This window comes from Spermophilus citellus (genome assembly GCF_964194105.1).
Source record: "Spermophilus citellus genome assembly, chromosome: 6".
In the NCBI taxonomy this organism is placed as follows: Eukaryota; Metazoa; Chordata; class Mammalia; order Rodentia; family Sciuridae; genus Spermophilus; species Spermophilus citellus.
In genome coordinates, this window is record NC_138187.1 from 123,859,112 (window position 1) to 123,879,608 (window position 20,497).

At 46.1% G+C, this 20,497-nt stretch overlaps 1 protein-coding gene across 1 annotated transcript in view; it reads right to left on the reverse strand.

Annotated features, from left to right (window-relative positions):
* VASH2 (vasohibin 2) overlaps positions 1-16,408 on the reverse strand; it is a 38,827-nt gene extending 22,419 nt beyond the window's left edge. The window contains exons 1-5 of the mRNA XM_081300222.1: positions 16,190-16,408; positions 15,095-15,575; positions 5,475-5,563; positions 1,346-1,402; positions 749-823 (exon numbers count right to left, since the gene is read on the reverse strand). Of these exons, the coding sequence (XP_081156348.1) occupies positions 749-823; positions 1,346-1,402; positions 5,475-5,563; positions 15,095-15,370 (497 nt within the window). The 5' untranslated portion in view covers positions 15,371-15,575; positions 16,190-16,408. The remainder of the gene's footprint in view (positions 1-748; positions 824-1,345; positions 1,403-5,474; positions 5,564-15,094; positions 15,576-16,189) is intronic.
* Positions 16,409-20,497: the final 4,089 nt, after the last annotated feature.

Sequence of the window (20,497 nt, forward strand, 5' to 3'; positions counted from 1 at the left end):
AGTACAGCACACAAGGACCCAACTGGTTTCCCCCAACTCTCAAGCTCATATCTTCCTCTGTTTCCTTTGCCACCATCCCTTCCAGCCATCCACCCAGAGAACCTGGAGTTTCTTTGCCCTTCTATCTGATCATGTTCAATTACCATCAGCACCAATAAGCGTCATCACGGTTTTTCTGGACTGTACTCCTCTCAGGTTGAAGAGCCAAGAGTGTGGTGGAAAATGGAACAGAAAGTGTGAGAGAGACCAGACCCTTGTGCCAGCTGTATTCCATCAAGTGGGAACACACTGCCTCTGCTTGGTCTCCTCCACAATCTGCCATTACGTTTTCCTTGGAGACAGGTTTGGCTACTAGCCCCCTTGTTATTGATTCCACTTTCCCTTGAGTGTTTTTCCTGTGACAATGTCAAATTAATGCAAGAAAGAACCATATTCTCTTTCTCTCTCTCTAGTCCCTCTAAGTTAGAATTCTCCTTGTGACCAGGGAACCTGCAAACCACTGGCCTGAGAGCCAGCCCTCATAGAAGCTAGAGCTAACAGTTTTGACTACTGTTGGTCTAAGAAGCCAAGCATTGATTTGGTTCAACTCCCAAAGTAAAAGCTAAAGAGAAGCACCAGAGTTTGATCCCTTCATTCAAAGAGAAATGGGCATCATCTCTGTTAATTAAGGATGTTGAAGGCGCAACAAGCCCCATACTTAGGTCACCATCTGTGCAGTAACTATAAGCATACATAACTTCAAGGATACATGCCCAGGATGACAGCTTCAAGGCATTTGATAGGTAAGGACTCTCGGGTCATTTCTTTCGCTGTTTCCATTAACCTGTAGGATAGAACAAAGCAAAGGATTCTCAGGACTTAATTATGCAGTAGTCAGTCTGACTGTCAATCCATCAGCATGCCTGTCTCTACCCTAGGCACCATGCAGGAATATAGGGGAAAGAGAGAGCTTGATTCACAGGAAGACACCAAAGCGTATCTGCACTTGGCAGAACTAAAACCCTCAATTCTCCACTCTCTTCTCCAAGAGTTACATCCCGGAGGTGAGTGCCAGTATTCCATGGCACATTCCCAATGGAACAGGCAAATGAGGCCTCAGAAAGTGAATCTTATAAGCTTCCAATGCAGAGAGTCAGACTTCACCACTAGACATAGCAGCCAGAGTGGCTCAGTCCTCAGCCCCACCTTCAACCTGGGCCCAGGGGCACCCTCTACATATACCCCCAACTGATTAGGATATCTGAGCACCAGGATATAGGACTAGAGGTTGGGAGAGGGAATTGGCAGCTCTTTTTGGTAGGAGAGAGACAGAGGGCATCTGGCCCACAGATCATGCACCACTTACCCACTCAGCGGTCTCATTTTCCTAATTTCAAAGAACTGGGTCCCTGTGTGATTATATCTGTGTAAAGTATGTAAAGGAAAAGTGACAGAAAACTCCAAAGATCCCAGTCACCCAGCAGAGGAAAATATGCATTCTGATTTCTCAATGGGGTTAAACAGCAGGAGCTTTTCAGAAATAGACAGTAGCCAGTAGCCTCTAATTCTTCATTGTCCTGTCATAAAGTTTAATCTAATTTTTAACTTAGGCCTCAAAGCACCTTGGACCTTTGTAATAGCTCTGTTAAATTCTGTTTAGTTTTATACACACACACACACACACACACACACACACACACACACAAAATCTTAATTTACCTACTAGACTACAAGTTCTTTGAGAGTTGGGACTGTTCTTTTATCATCTTTATATCCCCATAAAGCTTGGCAGAAACCCAACATACTTAAGTTAGAAAATTTTATTAAATGACTAAGGAATGAATAGGTGAAATGAATAGGTGAAAGGAGAGATTGATGAAGAGATGTCAGTAGAGAAGGGTGAAATGGAAGGATGCACGGATGGAAGGATGAAAGATGGATGGAAAGATGGAGGAATAGGTGGAATGGAAACATGGATGGATGGAAAGGAAGATGGATTTAGATGGATGGATGAAATAGAATGAAGGGTAAATAAATGTCAATAAGTTTTTTAATTGAACACAGAATGCAACAGAGTTTACTCTAGAAACATCACTTTCTTTTCATGGCTGCACTGATACTTGACATTGATTACTAAACCTAAAAAAAATGGCACCACTATCCACATCTAGAATTTAGCCAGCTACCCAGAAGTTCCCAGGGACTGGTAAACCTGCACCAGGTGACTCTGGAGGAGATCAGTGATTCCCTAATGTTCTCTGAGACTGGATCTTAATTTTTCTCACTCTATAGAAAAATTGCTTTGTGTTTTTGGCTCTTTTGCCTCAAACCAAATCATAGAAAAAGTGCGTGTTGGGAGGGCACTAAGGAAGCAGGAACACGTAGAGCTACTGCAGCCCAGGAAGGACTTGTGGGACGGATGCACCCCTGAGTGAAAAAAGCAGCTGCAGAGAAGACACTTCACAACCTCCTGAGAGGGGCTGGGGTCCCTTCCAGCACAGTGTGTTTGGCCTCTAGGACACAGGCACACGTGACAACCATCTGGGGAGCTCAAAAGCAGACTCTAGGCACCAACCCTGGAAATTGTGATTTCAGGCCATGCCTCTTAACCATAGTTGCCATTCAAAGTCACCCTAACTCAGATCACTGAGTTCAGAGCTGCAGGGTGTGGGGCAAAGGACAGTTTTCACGAACTCACCAGCTTGGGAGTTACTGACTAGGCTGTGAGATTAACCACGAACAATACAGGCTTGGTGGCATTTCTGAAAACACCATGTACAAAATATTAGAGGTAAAAGAGAAAATGAGGGACTAAATATTCTCATTCTAAAGTGATTTTTTTTTTACTTGAACCAAAGATTTACTCAAAAAGTGGGGTTCCCATTAAATATAAAGAATTTGATTGGCAAACATTCAGCAATATGCTCAACTTTCCCTGTTTATATATTTAATGTATACATCCAGTACATAAAGTAAGATAAACTGATAATTAAATAATGAAAAACTACCTGACCACCCTTCTCTCAGTTCTTTACAATGGATAATTGAGACCCTGAAAGTGAATGGGTGGAAATAGTCTCCCCAGCACACTCTCTGCAGAGGAAGGTATTCATTCTCCCCTGTGCTCCTCAGAAGATTTCTCCCCATCTAGCTCAGCCAGTGAGGCACCTTTCTTTCCAGAATCCCATGCAACATCAGCACACCAGCTGGCTGCCACTTGGAGGCTGTATCAGGGGAAGACAGGATTCATTTCTTCATGACTCCACAGCCAGCTGAGACCATCTATAGTCAGGTCTGGACCCAAGCAATTCCCAGAATTGACATCTGCTACAGGGTCCAGGCCAAAGTAGTAGGGGGTCCCAATGAACTAAACCAAAATCAGGTCAGAAAAAAAAGTCCATGCTTGGGCTGGGGATGTGGCTCAAGTGGTAACGCGCTCACCTGGCATGCGCGGGGCGCTGGGTTCAAGCCTCAGCACCACATAAAATAAAATAAAAATGTTGTCTCCAACAAAAACTGAAAAATAAATATTAAAAAATTCTTTCTCGGGGCTGGGGATGTGGCTCAAGCGGTGGCGCACTCGCCTGGCATGCGTGCGGCCTGGGTTCGATCCTCAGCACCACATACAGACAAAGATGTTGTGTCCGCCAAGAACTAAAAAATAAATATTAAAAAATTCTCTCTCTTAAAAAAAAAAAAATTCTTTCTCTTTAAAAAAAAAAAGAAAAAAAAAAAAAAGAAAGAAAAAGTCCATGCTTTGCTTTCCTGGAGTGATGGCTCCAAAGGCCAGGAGCACATCCCGACAGCCCCCTGGTGATTTCTCTTGCCCTCTCTGCCATCAGTGATCTTCTTCAATTGACCATCATAGAGGTTCAAAGAAAAGAAAAATTAAAATGCAGATCCTTCAGGGCAACAATGAAACTTAGCTGAGTACATGCTGCAGGGCTTAAGGGAGCATGGGCAAGTGCTACACAAAGCACATACAATTTGCCCCCGTCAATGCCATCCCAGCCCAGACTCATTCTCTTGCCTCTCTGGATTGGTGATCCTTGAGAAGACTAAGTCCTAGGTAGAAATAGAAGCCATTCTCATTTGTCATCTTTTGGAAGATTTGATGAAGAGTAGGTCACCTTTGAAAAGAATCAGCTCTTGGGATTCAGGTCTACTCTGGCAGGAGTTTGTGCTTCTGGACTATAAAGGACTCCCCATGTGGGGTCCAATTTGTGGATCAGCAAACATACCCATAGTCTTCCCAGGGCCAGAACTGTTGACCTCCCTCTGGAGGTTGCTTCCACCTTCTCCTGCTAATATCACTGCAGGACTCCACTGAGAAAATGTCACATGGGGGAGCTGGTGATCCATGAAATGGGAACTAAGGCTAATCAAGTAATCTCTCTACCCAAATGAGCAGAAATTGGAGTTATTTCCATCTGGTAACACTCAGCCCTATGGGAGAGGTGCTGATGTTTCTTTCGTCCCTTTAGAGGAGACCCAAAAAAATTCACCAGAAAGAGTCTTGCCTATAATATAGAGAAGAGGAGGCTCTTCTGGAGTATGTTGGACAGGTGCTTGGTGCTTTCTGAAGTCCTTTTGGCCTCAAGGCTGGGTATGAACAGACAAATAGAAAGCAAAGTAATGTGACTGGGTTTTGCAGCACAGGCTAAGTTTCATGTCTATGGAGAAAGGGCAAGGGTCAACAGAAGCTTGGCCTCCCGGACAATGTGCTGTGGCCTGCTCCCCATTGGACACCTATGCTTGGTAAAATCCCAGAAGTGTCTAGAGGACCATCACTTCTGCCCCTTCATTCCCACAGTGTTGCTCATGAGGAGCACTCAGAACTGATCTAATCTTGATTATCAACAAGCTGAAGACATGGAGATCAAAAAAATCTAGCTGGTCTGAACCAGCCTGGGCCCACAGGGTTCTTCAGCAATTCTTCAAGTTCAAGTCCGGGAACAGGGGTCCCACTGCAGAGCCCCAACCAATTTATGCAGAATCTGAGCAAGGTCACCAGCCTGGGTTGCTGTGGAAGCTCAAAGCAGCATGGGGTAGGTCTCTTGAGATCACAAGTGGCCAGAGACCAAGGCAAATAAGTGAGAGAAGAAATAAAAGAAAAAGAATAGGAGGAAAGGGGAAGAAAGTCAGTTGTGCAGTAGAGGAAGAGGGCAAAGCAAGTGACCAAGAGGAAGGAAGCAGAGAAAGAGAAGAAGATGTAAGGAAGAGGGGATCTCACGGAGAGCCCAGGAAAGGGGAGGGAAAAAAGAGAAGCCAGAGGGTCTGGCTCACTGTCCCCTTGCTGTCCTTGCCCACATCCTGCTTAAGGAAGAAGGGCTGGTCATTGCAATTACATCCTCTGTTATCATTTTCAGACTCTCATCTGGGGCCTTCCTGTATGCCTCACCAGCCTTAAAGACCAACTGGGGACAGACATGACATCAGACTTACAATCCCCAGACCCCCAGCCAGGTCCACTCAGATGCCAGATGGAAGGATACTGTAGTGTCTTCATGTAATTCTGGATTGCCTGCAGCCAGTCTGGAATCGTCATCGACAGCCTGTAGTTTGGGACCTGGGGTATTGAAGGCTGTAGAGAAATAGAGAAGGATCTTTTTGTTGAGGAGACAGCTTCTGGGGGCAGGCGTAGAGCTACAACTACCAGAGAAGGAGCTGCTCCGGAGAGCAGATAACCACCCTGGCATGGTCATTTGTTCCAAGGGTGCCTCCTCCACAAGGTCTCCCCAGAATTGCCAGTGCATCATGGAAGTTCTCCCTCTATACATACTCTCTTCTGGGTCATGGGGGCTCCCTGTGGCCCTCCTGGTGTTGTGTTAACACAACTGGCCTCTCCCGTGGGAGCCTAAGCACCTCCTTGAGACCAGGGGCCATATACTCCCCACTGAGCCTGGCCCAGGTGGACACAGAAGTGCTCCATTCATGGCCACACTTTTACTGTAAAACACTTTTTTTTGTTGTTGTTGTTGGTATCAGGGACTGAACTCAGGGTCACTTGACCCCTGAGCCACATCCCCAGCCCTATTTTATATTTTATTTAGAGACAGGGTCTCACTGAGTTGCTGAGCACCCACTTTTGGTGAGGCTGGCTTTGAACTAGCGATCCTCCTGCCTCAGCCTCCTGAGCCACTGGGATGACAGGCGTGCGCCACCGCGCCCGGCACATGACACTTTTTGTTGCACGGTTAATGATGACCCAGTTCATGGGTCATCACTCCAGGTCATTATTTACACAGAATGCAGGTACAGGCAGCCCTACAACATAGTGCTAAGGGCCCCGTTCTCAATATACTTCCCTGCAACACCCATTGTATTCTGTCCCCTGAGTCCCACAACCAAGTGGATTCAGAAAGATTTCTTTTCTTGCCTTGATTCTTCCTGGACAAGTGCAGCTCCTCTGACTCATAATCCATGGAAAGGAAAACAGCAGCACCCCAAACCTCTGGATAATCTCCTAGCACCCTGTGTCTGGGGAAATACTGACGCTACCTCTCATATCACACCTGTAACTTTCATAAATCATAGTCCTTTAGCACCATGAGCAAACCCACCACGCTTGGTGAGACTCTCTGAAATTGTTGCTATAATTCAGAAAATAATTTAGAACCAAAGATCTATGTATCCCGCATGCATGTAAAAGTATGTATGTGTGCTTCAGCAAGATAAAAAGAAGTGGCTCTTCGGGAGTAAATCCTGAACTTGGGCTTTTACCCAGAGGACATCCCAGCCAATTTTGTTTCCTAGTTTACCTTTTGGTCAACACTCAAGTATATGAAGTTCTAACCCCTGCCAGGGAGAGAAAGGACCAAAGGCAGGCAAGGACTGGAAAGGGGAAGGAAAGTGCGTCTCCTGGGAAATTTAGAGCTAAGACGCCCACTCAGCTCTGAGCAACCCTGTCAAGGAGGCCAAGAGCAAGAATAAACAGAGATGTCCAATTAAGCGACTCCTGGGAAGCAAGGAACAACATATGGGCATGGTTTTGTCTTGTATGCATGTTAGATTTTTTTTTTTTTTTTTTTTTTTTTTTGGCACTGGGCATTGAACTCAGGGGCACTCGACCACTGAGCCACATCCCCAACCCTATTTTGTATTTTATTTAGAGACGGGTCTCACTGAGTTGCTTAGCACCTTGCTTTTTGCTGAAGCTAGCTTTAAACTAGTGATGCTCTTGTCTCAGCCTCCTCAGATGCTGGGATTACAGGGTGCCTGGCATGTTAAGATTCTGCTTTGGTTTGGTTTGGTTTTATTCCCCATTATGTGTTTCTCAGTCTCCTTGCCTCTGCTGTCTGGTGGGGTAGAGTCATTGGTGAGAGGAACTATGGACCCAGGAAAGAGAAAGGAGGTTCCTTAGCCTCTTAGGAAAAAGTAGAACTGGTTAAAAGAAAGATAGTCCCATCCATGGAGAAACAGGACCAGGAAAGCCCTAGGATAATACTAAGCAGATAGAAGAGGAAGTTGCTGGTAAAGAGATTCAAGGACAGCCCTGGGCAGCCTGGCTGGGCAGCAGAGCCAGATGTTGCCTAGGACATTCCTGGCTGTTTCCCTGACAAGTTCCTATGCGGCAGCAGGCTCTTTCCATACTTCTGCCCCTTTGGCTACATTTACTGCAAATGTGCCTTAACCTTCATTTCCGATCTTGCCTCTAATCTATCTTGGCCCTGAGACATCCTACTTCACAGCCAGTGTTCCTTCAGCTGAAAGTCACACTTTCTACCTCACAGTTAAGGATTATGTGTGAGTCCTGTGTGTGTGTGTGTGTGTGTGTGTGTGTGGTGTGTGGCTAAGTGGCAGTACTTGCAAACACAACTGTTCTGCAAGCTACACTTTCTTTACAACATCTTAACTCAAATGAATCACATTCCTGCCTGAGAGAGTTATTTTGAGGAGCAAATGTTTCAATTTGAACACACACACACACACACACACACTCACTCACACACACACACACAGAGTCAAAATAAGAAGTGAGCAGGGTTCAGTGGTACATATCTGTAGTCCCAGCTACTTTGGAGGCTGAGGCAGGAAGATCTCTTGATCCCAGGAGTTCAGTGCCAGCCTGGGCAACATAGCAAGAATCCATCTCAAAAACAAAAACAAAAACAAAAAAACAGGCAGGGCTGGTGATATAGCTCAGTGAAAGAGCACATTCCTTGCACTAGTGAGGCTCTGGGTTCCATCCCTGGTATCAACAAAAAAAAGGGTTAGGGAAGAACACTTGCATTTCTGCTCAACAAACACCAGGAAGTGTCAAGCTTATCCCTGTTTTTGTTTTGGTTTCTTTTCAGAAACATCTGCAAAGTTTGGAGATTCCTGGGAAAGCTGGGAATGGAACCACCATTTGACCCTGCTATTGCCCTTCTCGGACTATTCCCTGAAGACCTTAAAAGAGCATGCTACAGGGATACTGCCACATCGATGTTCATAGCAGCACAATTCACAATAGCTAGACTGTAGAACCAACCCAGATGCCCTTCAATAGATGAATGGATAAAAAAATGTGGCATTTATACACCATGGAATATTACGCAGCACTAAAAAATGACAAAATCATGGAATTTGCAGGGAAATGGATGGCACTAGAGCAGATTATGCTTAGTGAAGCTAGCCAATCCCTAAAAAACAAATACCAAATGTCTTCTTTGATATAATGAGAGCAACTATGAACAGAGTAGGGAGGAAGAGCAGGAAGAAAAGATTAACTTTAAACAGAGACATGAGATGGGAGGGAAAGGGAGAGAAAAGGGAAATTGCATGGAAATGAAGGGAGACCCTCATTGCTTTACAAAATTACATATAAGAGGTTGTGAGGGGAATGGGAAAATAAACAAGGAGAGAAATGAATTACAGTAGATGGGGTAGAGAGAGAAGATGTGAGGGAAGGGGAGGGGGGATAGTAGAGGATAGGAAAGGTAGCAGAATACAACAATTACTAATAGGGCATTATGTAAAATTGTGGATGTGTAACCGATGTGATTCTGCAATCTGTATTTGGGGTAAAATTGGGAATTCATAACCCACTTCAATCTAATGTATGAAATATGATATGTCAAGAGCTTTGTAATGTTGTGAACAACCAATAAAAAAAAAAAAGAAACATCTGCAAAAACCCATACCTGGAATTCTGGGTAAAAAAAAAAAAAAGTGCCAGAAATTTCACAGAGAAGTAAAGAAAGAAGGGGAGATTTGAACAAACATTTTCTTAGCATCTCCTATGTCCCAAGCTCTAGGCCAGATACAAAGGGGACAGGAAGCACAGGAGCAGAGGAAGGGAGGAGGGAAATTACAGTTTATGAAGCCATGAGCATTTCTCCACAGGCAAGTGCTGTTTGTACCTACTTCACGGAAAAGTTGGTAAATGTGGGGAAGTGGGAGGGTAAACCTCTTGGCCAACTGTGCACGGCCAGTGACATGGTTCAGAGTTCGCTGCAGGGCTGACCACCAAATTATTTCAACTCCCCTGAAGCTCCACAGGCTGAATGGTGGGGGTGGGAGTCAGGCAACAGCTGGTCCTCAGAATAACAGCCCAATGGCGCCCAAGGGCTTTTCAAGACAGCTGCATGGTTACCTCAGCCCGCCTGTGAGCAGAGTCCTAGGGCTGCGGCCACATTTGCTCCCAGTGGGGAGGACAAATGTAGACACATTCCCCAAACCCAGGCTAGGGAGCTGAGCTGTGGTGGGGAGAGGAGCAGAGACTGCTGCGGGGATGATGTCATCGGCTACAACTCACCCGATGTCTGGGAGAACTGGCGGGGGCTCAGACTAGGGGGGGCAGTTTCCAGCTGGTTCCCTCGGGACCTGGACTATATGGCTGGGTGGGCTCTTTGGGGTGTTATCACAAGACCCACAATCAGGTTCAAATCTCTGCTGTCACCTACCTTTAGGCCTCAATGGAAAAAAATAGAGCCCCCAAAGATGGAAGCAACACAAGGGTCTATGGATTAATGAAAGGAATACGCACAATGTTGCACGTACATACAGTGGATAGTTATTCAGCCTTAAAAAGGAAGGACATTTTAGTACATGCTAGAACATGAATGAACCTTGAAGACATTTGGTAGGGGAATAACCTTGTCATAAAAGGGCAAATGTTGAGCCAAGTATGTTGGCACATGTCTGTAATCTCAGCCACTTTCAAGGCTGAGGCAGGAGGATTGCTAATTCGAGACCAGTTTCAGCAATTTATTGAGACCCTGACTCAAAATTTAAAAAAAATAAAAAGAACTGGCAATTCGTGGTAAAGCTCAGTGGCAAAGCTCTCCTAGGTTCAATCCCCAGTACTGGGGATAGGGGGGGAAGCCGGGGGCAAATATTGTATAATTTCTCTTGAATGAGGATTATAGAGTTGCCTGATTCATAGGAAGTAGAGACTGCCAGAGGCTGGGTTGAGAAGGAGATGAGGAGATCATGTTTTTAATGTGTACTGGTGTCAATGGAAGAAGATGAAAAAGTTTTGGAGATGGATGGCAGTGACATGAATGTACTTATTGCCACAGAACTGTGCACCTTGAATGGTTAAAATGGTAAATTATGTTCTATAGTTTTATCACAATAAAAAGATCACAAAAAGACAACTTGCAAAAGAAGAAATGCAGAGGGAATAAATATTTGAAAAAAACATTCAAGCTCGCTAATAATTTAAGAAATGCAAATTGAAGTCCCTGCAAAATGTCATTTTCCTCTTCCCTAGATAACAAAGACATTTTGAAATGCAAATACCCAATGCTGGTGAGGATGCTCTCACCCAGCAATAATGGAACATAAATTGGTGCGACCTTTTCAGGAAAAGCCCAGGGCACATGGTTTTTCTTCTCCCTGACTGGGGTCCAAAGGGTCCTTCCTCGTGCTGTTTCCTTGCCAGATTTCATCATACTCCAACTTTGATTTTCCATGGCTCTTCCCCCCCGGGGTCTCATATCCTGCCACCTACATCCTGCTCAGCAAACCACAGCTAAATTGATGAAGGCAGAATCTAGAGGGAACAGCTCAGAACTAACCTCGCCACAGACAAGGGCCCTGGGAGGTTTAGTGGACAGGAAAGAGGGGGAAGGGGAGTGGGCAGGAAGACTGTTGTTCAAGAAGAAGAAGAATGAGACAAACCACAGGCAAGACTTTTGCAGACAGCCTCTCTTCGACTCCATTCTTGCCAAACACAATCTGTCAGGAGAAAGCAAGGGGAAGGCATGTGGATGAGCACAGGTGTGTAGCTGTCACTGTCATGGCGGAGAGAGAGGGGAGGCCAGGAAAGGAGCCAGAGAGGCAGCAAGAGGCCCAGGCACTAGCAATCTTTGACAAGAATGAGAAGTAAGCAAAGGCTTTTGTCTTCCCTGCTCTGAAAAATATACTGCACAGGCACCAGGCAGAAGTATCTTCCTGGCAACTGGGGAGAAGCAGCACAGAGCAATCAGCACCCATGATCTCAGGGTGGGGCCCAGGGTTCTGCATCAGGAGCAACCTTAAATCTGTTGATGGTGGCTTGGTACAGAGGTCCTGGGGTCACAATCTTGGGCAGAGCAGGGTGCACAGACAAGACAGACAGTTCTGAATCCAGGGCAGAGGAGGGAATTAACTGCCCGTGTGAGGCCTCTGGGGGCCGACGTAGCAAAGTCTCAAGTCCCAAGAACTCAAACTTGTTGGCTGAGGCAAAGCTCAGACCTCTAAACGTGAATTCTTTCCCGGTTTAGAATCACTGTGAGAATGAGAAACAAACGTGTGAGGGCTGCAAGAAACACCGGATGTTTCCTGCTGAATCCATCTTGGTTTCCTGCCTGAGTGGGGCCAGCCCCAGGCAGACAGAAGTGCTAGGAGTGCTTCCACTTTCTCCCCCCCTCCCTTCCCATCTTCTAGAAACCTCCAAATGATTCTTGCTGTTTCCTTCATTCTGTCCCACTGTCTCACATGTGGAACACGTATAAGCACATAAATTGAGCAAGAATTATACCACTTGTAGTAACTCTGAAATAATTATTATGCTCACAGAATTGAAGACTTAAGAACTCAATGGGTCAAACTATCCCTGAAAAACCTTGGATTTGACCTGTTCAAGTGCTAACTTCAGACTCAGCAACCACCAGAGAAGAGGCCTGTAGTCACAAATTTGGAAGAAGGATCTCAGTGAACACTCTTCTTTCCCTCAAGAGGAGACATCTGGACTCTCAGGCAAAGCTGACCATGGCCACTAATGGAACGTCCTGTAGACAGGAAGGGTCTGTCATTCATTCCTCCTCCTAGGCCCTTGAAACCTTTCCCCGTCCACTTCTTTTTGCTTGTTAGTGCATCTTCAATTGCCAAAAAAAAAATAGTTAAATGCCTTGAAATTCTCTGACCTTTCTCCACAACCACTACCCTACCACTGTTCTTTCATGCTTCAGGGGGACTTTGATTTGCAGGAAGGAGGAAAGGACTTGGCCCCAGAGGACAGTCTGCCAAGTTAAGCACAGGAAATTGCCCCTGATCCAAGAGGAGCACAGGAGCTTTTGACATCATTCCCATGTCAGAGACTGGGCAGGGGTCAGGGTTTGCAGAAAGGTGGGCCCAGGGAGATACCATCTGACCACTGAAGATAGAGAGCCAAGCATTAAGAGGTAAGGCTGAGAGAGAGAAAAATGTTAAGCCCTTTCCCTAGGTTCAAAGACCAACTGCCCAAATTTGGGCTGGCAGAATCCTGGCTTAACTGCAGTTTCCATGTTCCTATAAAAGTACAGTAATGATGCAGCTGACATATAAAAAAGGAACATTCTGAGCCAGGTGCCTATAATCCCAGCAACTCGGAAGGCTGAGGCAGAAGGATTGCAATTTTGAGACCAGACTCCGCTGTAACTTAGTGAGGCCCTAAGCAACTTGGTGAGATCTTGTCTCAAAATACAAAGTAAAAATAAAACAGGCTGGGGATTTCGAAGGTCAGTGGTAAAGCACCCGGTTTCAATCCCAAGTATGAAAAAATAAAAGAAAAAGTAAAAAGAAACATTCTCTTTTAAGAGCATAGCTTTCAGCTATAATAGTAGGTATTAGGTACAGATATCAGAAAATAGAAATCTATGTTCTAAACTGCTCAGACAATATTGAGGATACTGTATTTTACATGTGCTTATTTCAGAGGACTGATGACAAGCTAGCAATTGTCCTAGAAAGAGGACAAGAATGAGTTAGTCTGGGAACTATGACACATAAGAAAAGGTAAAAGGCACTGTCAATAGACATAGAGGACTAAAGAATGATGTGAAATGTCACAGTTCTAAGGGTTCTTCATCCAGTGGGCCTCTAGTGTCACACAGGTCAGCATTAGAGACCTGCAGACTCCTGGATCATGACATCATGGGATTTGAGAGTTGCAAAGAACATTACATGAAATCAGCTCTACTTTTATTTTATAGATGAGAAAAGTAAGCCCAGAGATTTTAAGTGAGTGACCTGGTCACAAAGCTAGCACAACCAAGACTAGAATTTGGTCCCTAATTTTTACTTCAAGTGCCTTCCACCATAAGAGCCTTGTACCCTTCAGGGTTGCTGTGAATAATAGCAAGGAAGTCAACACACTGCGCACTGATTCAAAGGGCAATACAAGAGTCCATAGTGAAATGTGACTGAAGTGGTGGTGGATTTCTTTTTAGTCTAAGAAAAGAGCTTCCCCACATTCAAATCTGGCCAGTCCTGGAATCACCTGCCCTGGGAGGTGACAAGTAAGTGTTCAGGAAGAGGAAGGGAAGGGGTTCAGTGAGATGGGAGACTATTTTACCTACTAAGAGTCCATGATTCCTACATGGAAAAGTACTACAAGGATGGAAGAAGAATGCACAATTAGAGACCAAGACAGTAATAAGTGTGCAAGTTAGAAAGGCAACCCAGGACAGTTGCATCTAGCCTCTGTTCCCTGTGACCTCATCTTCTAGGCTTAAGGGCTCCAGCTTCTCAAGTAAGTAAAGAAAAATTGTGAAGTCAGAATTGTCTCAAAATAAAAAGTAAAAATAAACCAGAAACAGGACTGTTTAAGAGAATGGAACATGAGTAATTTTGGTTGACACTCATGCGGACAGGTTCTAGGTGGGCATACTGAAGATCTCCTTGACCAGAAGAGTAATAAAATACTCCAACTGATGCTGCAGGAAGTTCAGAGGCCCTGTCACACCCCCAAGGGCACATAGCCTTCTAGCCTGCAGGCTCACATGCTCAGCTATCACCAAATTCTATCAGATGGCCCTCTAGGACTCTGGTCTAGTATACCTAGACCTACTCAAGAATCTTCTCAGCCATACCAGTGTCCCCAAGATCCAGGGGAAACTATCCACCATAGTAACTCCCAAGCTCTGCAGCATTTCTCTCCAGTTTCATTTTGGTATTTTATATAATGCTGTTATTCCCACCAGGGAACATCTTCCTCCCTCTGACACAATATCCTTGGCCCTCAAGCCCAGTCAGCTCACTCCTGAGCCTCTTTCTTTATCCAGTGAGACTAATTCATCATGTGTACTGGAAAGGCCCTTTTAAGCCACAGCCAAAACTCTTCCTTTTTTTTTTTTTTTCTTGGAGTCCAGATAAGCTGGAAAGAGACAGTTCACTGTTTTGCAAGTTTCAGAGGTGAAAGTCACTGTCATAAAAAAAAAAAAAAAAAAATTGGCAAAAAGTCTAGAAATGATTCACACTGAGAAGTCTGACTGGTTGATTGCAAATTCATTCAAAGCTTAATAAATCATTTGCTGGGGGTGGGGGGCTGGGAGGATGGGGGAAGGAGCGAGAAACTCCAAAGAGGACAAGTAGAGTGGTATCCTTGGGGTCCATGCATTTTTGGCATCGCTGGTGTTACCTGGTGGCGCTAGTCTTTGCTGAAGGGGGATGGACATGGGACTGAGTAAATAACAGTTTGGGATTCAAAGAAACCTTGCCACAATCCTATCATATAGTTCCAGGATGGTGCTCCTCATACCCGTCCCTCCCCCATTTCTAAGGCTCCCAAGGCAAACAGGACAATTAGGAAAAGGGCTGACAAGAGCAATTGGGAGGAGGGAGTTTGTAGCAGGACCAATAACATGGAGATTGACTCTATTTGCTCTGTTCTGGTTGAAATGGTCCCATCATTGCCCATCCCACCCTCTCCTGCGAAGCCACTGACCTTTGCCAAGAAGGCAGCGTTCCTGATAGCGCCCACCATTTCTCCCCCCTTGGGGTGCACCTTGGCCACGTGCATCCACATGCGCTCCCAGGTGTGGCTGTCGATCGGGAAGCCGCTCTTGTTAACGTGAAACATCACCCCACCGTCTTTGTCCTCCTCCTCCGAGCCCCCGCTGGTGGCGAGGCTCACGGGCCGTGCGTGGCTGCTCCGGGACCGGGTGCCTTTGGAGCCTTTGGGGTGGGGGCAGCGGAGAGTGTCGGCCGTGGAGCCGGTCATGGTGGGGAGAGGGCGCGGGGGGCGAGGTGTGGGGGGTGCTCGGCAGCGGCAGCAGCGGGGGGCGTGTGCGCGCGGGCGCGGCGCGGGGATCAGCGCCCCGCGGGGGTGGCCTTTTCCATGCCTCTCTCTGCGGCAGGACGCGCCAAGGGGTAGCGGCGGCGAGAGCTCCGCGGAGGCGGCCGGGCTCCCGGCTTACGGGCCGTGCCTGAAATCAGTGGAGACAGCAGACACCACGGCTAAGTGGACATCCAGAGGAACCGAGTGGGAGCCCTGGAGTGTCTCCACGTCACCTCCCACTGCCCCTTGCACGCTGACAAGACCCCCCTTCCCCCAAGGAATTGAATACGAGCTTTCAGCTTTCCAAATACACAGAAAGGCAGCTTGAATTTGCCACAAAGCTTCACACACACCTAAACACCAGGGTGTGGGGGAAACGAGGAGCATGGGGGATGCGGAGTGGACCATGTAGGCAGAAGAAAGACAGCCCGTGGAGCGTGAAGACACAGGAGGTCCCCGCAAGGCTCCACTCATTTCTGGGTCCCCAGTAGTGGACGATAGATGAGCCGAGCCCAGAACGTGCCGACACGTGAGCGCCCAGGGCTAACGCGAGGGCGCTGCAGCAGCCTCCGCTTGCAAAGGCGGCCCCGCTTCTTCCAGGAAACCCTCCCGGACCCCGGCAGGAGAAGGGGCGCCCCTAGCCCTACGTTCCAATGGAAAGAGCTGCATCCGCCTCCCGCACCCCAAATTCCAGCGCCAGGGACCTGGAGCGACTGACCGCAGGCGGGGCTCGGAAAGGGCGCGCGGCGCCCCGGGACCTACCTCGGGACGGTGGGCTTCATTGCTGCAAAGCCTCTCCGGGCGGCGGGGGCTGCTGCTTCGGCGCCTGCTGCCGAGCCTGGGACTGGGGCTGCTGGGGCTGCTGCGGTCGTCGCCTCATTCCATGTCCCATTCTCGAATGTTATCCTGTGACATATAACCGAGTCACCCGGGCAGCCGCCGATGTTCCGAATGCCTCCATTGGCCACCGCAACAAAGAGGGGCGGGTCCCGGGCTCGGGACTCTACAACCCGGAGCTCGGCGACGCTCTGATTGGCTCCAGCGCTTCTCAGGCGGGAGGAAAGCGGAGTAAGGGAAGCTGGGCTGCCACGCGAAATCCGATCTCTCTAGTGTCCGGGAGCCCCGCGGGGCTGGAGCATTTGTCCATGGAACTTAAGATTTAGTTTCGGGTAAGGTGAGGGTTTGCAACTGTGGGAAGCATAGGAGAAGCAAAACCTCCCGAAGTAGAGAAGCCACCCTGAGATAGAGAAAGGGGTTGTATAGGAACAGCATTCCCTGAAAAAGGCTGGACAGTCTACTGATGATGGGTGATTCCGGAAGGAGCTCTTTATATGTATGCACAAAATTCAATATTTTTTAAAGCGCTACAAATGTCTCCCGAATTAACAAATGGGCACAGCTTTGGGTTTTCTGTTATTACTGATGATAAAGTCCCTATAAAACGCAAGTTGATATGGGACTTTGAAGCCCAGGATGTCAGCCAGGCCCCCACTGTTCTGCCACAGCTACTTGGTTAGAGAAGGGTTTGGAGATATCCTTCAAAACCAGGGTGAAGTGGGAGGCCCTCCCACACTCCCACACTCCCGGCTGAAACACTTTTTCCTTAAAGGATATAAGGAGAGTTACTAAGAACAGAGTAGGGACTAAGAGCATGAGAAGAAGATTAACATTAAACAGGGATGAGAGGTGGGAAGGAAAGCGAGAGAGAAGGGAAATTGCATGGAAATGGAAGGAGACCCTCAGGGTTATACAAAATTACATACAAGAGGAAGTGAGGGGAAAAGGAAAAATAATACAAGGGGGAGAAATGAATTACAGTAGAGGGGGTAGAGAGAGAAGAGGGGAGGGGAGGGGAGAGAAGGGGGGATAGTAGAGGATAGGAAAGGCAGCAGAATACAACAGACACTAGTATGGCAATATGTAAATCAATGGAAGTGTAACTGATGTGATTCTGCAATCTGTATACAGGGTAAAAATGGGAGTTCATAACCCACTTGAATCAAAGTGTGAAATATGATATGTCAAGAACTATGTAATGTATTGAACAACCAACAATAAAAAAATAAAATAAAAAAAGGTGATTCTCATTCTCTCATTCATTCTCTTTCTCCGCTCTTTCCCTTTCTCCCTGTCAGAAAGAAAGGAGTAAGATGAGGTGGGAAAAGGACCAGATTTACTGATCTATGGGATGGCTCTAGGTCCAGGTTTGTCTTTTTAAGCTGAGTGACCCTAGACAAGTCACTTTCCTGCTCTCTTTCTGAAAAGAAGAGAGTAGATTTCTCACCCTCCCAGAGTTCTGGCTCTCAGGTTCTTTGGTTCCAGAACTTGCTCTTTGTGGACTTAGGAACCCGGCTGTAATTCCTTTCTCTTTGAACTCCAGGCCAGGATGCCAGCTTTGAGAGTGAAACAGTAATGGCAATGGGATTGTGAAGGAACACTGACAGAGGATCCATTTTAAGGATGCTTAACCCTATGAGTGACCTGGTGGGTGGGGACTGGGTCTTTGATGGTGAGATATGGGGTGTCAGCCGAGGCCTCTGGGGAGTGGCTGAGAGCCAGGACTGGGGTGAAGAGACCTGAATTCTGGACCTATCCCTGACCTAGCCCTGAGACAAAGACCGTGCTCTAGGACTTTCCAGACTCAATAATGACAGTAATGACTTAGGCCCATACAGACAAAGGAAATGGGTCAGTTTATGAAATATAATTCAAGTGGAACAAGCACACCTGAAAAAAAAACACCAGGAAATTGAAATAAAATCATCCTCTCACCTTATAATTACCTCAGTTTTCGTTGCACTGTTAAAGGAAAACATGCCTCAGAGAGTACTCAGTTTTCTCCTTGAACATCCTTCCTTCTTTATGCATTCATTTCTCAAACCATACCCCTCTCCAGAAGACTAGAATTTCAGGATGAGGTCCTATATTCAGAGCCTAACCAGATCAGTCAGTGAACATCAAACAGCACAGGTCGCCTTCCTGGGAAACACTTTCTCCAAGCAGGAGCTAATGACCACAACTACTAAGCCAGGGCCTGTATCCTGCCAAAGGGGAGTGTTTGTTCATCTTTCTGCCTCAAAGCACCTTGGATTTTCTGACAGCTGACAGGGAGAGCATTTATTGTTAGCCTCTGATATTCAGGTCATGTGTTTTCTTCTTTCCCATGAGTGGGATGGGTGGAGAGCCAAGGGCCTAAACATATGAAGTTGTGAGATTTGAGATTTTTACTTTTCCAACATGGTGGCATGGAGGTGGATTGTGCTGTCCCAGGAAAGGCACTGTGAATCAGGACTCCTGTTCAGAGTTCCTTTGTACTTGAGAGTTGCACTAGATTACATCCAACTTTTTTCATTTCTTTGGGTATTTGATCAACAGGACACTCAAGTGAACCCAGGCCATATTGATTTAGGGGTTTTGAAAATTCCAATGGTTAGCTTGGCACAACTATGTATATACACAGTGGGATGAGACCAATTTGTGACACCTGTAACTAGATGCTCAATCTCTAAGAGCACAGTCACTTCCATTCATTGGCACAGTGACTGGTAGAGCAGAGAAGCACAGTGGAAAGGTTTGGAATGAGAAGAGCTGCTGATACTGTCTCAGTATCAGTTTCTGGAATCACAAAGATAAGACAAAATCCTATCCAGATGGATCGTATTTCTAGCCCTACCACTTGTGAATGGTGTGATTTTGGATAAGCTACTTAATGTCTTAGCTTTATTTTCCTCAAAAGTAGGTATCATACTACTCTAGAGGGGAATTTTGAGGATTCAGAGAGGCAAGGTATGTGAAAACACATGCAAAGCAGCTCAGAGATATTGGTTGGGCCGTCATCTGAATCCAAGACTGTTGCAGAAACAGATTTGGAGACATCTGTTCCCAGCATGTTTCATTGTCTGAGAGTCAAGAAGAGAAGTCATATCCCTTGCCAGGGAAAGGGACATACATTGAAAAGAAGCCATGGCTGTATGAAGGGGGAAAGGAAAAAGCTAGGGGGAGCAGGAGGAACTTTGGCACACAGGAACTAGCAGCTTCTTTCTGCCTCCATTGGCAACAAAGAGGAAGACCCACCCAGTTATGGGTGGGATTGTGTCGCCCTCCCCACAAAATTCTTACATTGGAGTTCTAACCTCTAGCAACTCAGAATGAGACCTTATTTGGAAATATTGTCACTGCAGATGTAATTAGTTAAGATGAGGTCATACTGGAGAGGTTGAGCTTCTAGTCCAATATAACTGATGTCTTTATAAAAAGGGAAATTTTGGACTCAGAGACAGACATGTGTATAGAAGAATACCATGTGAGTATGGGGGTCCTGCTGCCACAGCCAAAGAACTCCCCAAAGCCAGGAGAAAGGCCAGGAGCAGATGCTTCCCTAGTGCCTTCTGAGAGAGCATGGCCCTGCTGATGCCTTGATCTCAGATTTTTCAGCTCCAGAAGTATGAGACCGCCAATTTCTGTTTATACCACTCTGTTTGTGGCACTTTGTTCTGGCAACTTTAGCAAACAAATATGCACCCCAAATGGAGCTTATGTCCATGGATTCAACCCAAGTGTTCAGGGTCTATGATCAGTCTGATGAGGGAAGTTATCTCTCTGCTGAAGTAGTGACTTTTCACTAAATATCAACAATAATATTCTGTAAGCTATGAGATTTAACAACTCTGGTCTTATTCTAGGACAGCAGAAGAAAACACCAAATAAAGGGACTATACCTCTTTCTGGGGTCAGGGAATTTCTTTGAAAATAGAATAGGTTCTTCAACTCTCACTTCCCTCAAAGAATATTTTCTGTATGTTCCATGACAGTCTCTGAACCACATGAATTGTCATTTATTTATACACTGTTTTGTATTATTCCCTGATGATTTTGGATATAGGTCTTGCCATAGAAATTACAAAACAAGAAGTAACATGTATCCAGTACTTAATTTATGCAAAGCACAATTTAAGCACTTCATTTGTATTATGTTACTTAATGCCTACAAGAAATCAGTGATAAAAAGTCTTAAATTAAGGGAAGTTTAAGTGATTTGCCCAAGGTCCAACCAGCAGAAGGAAGTGTTAT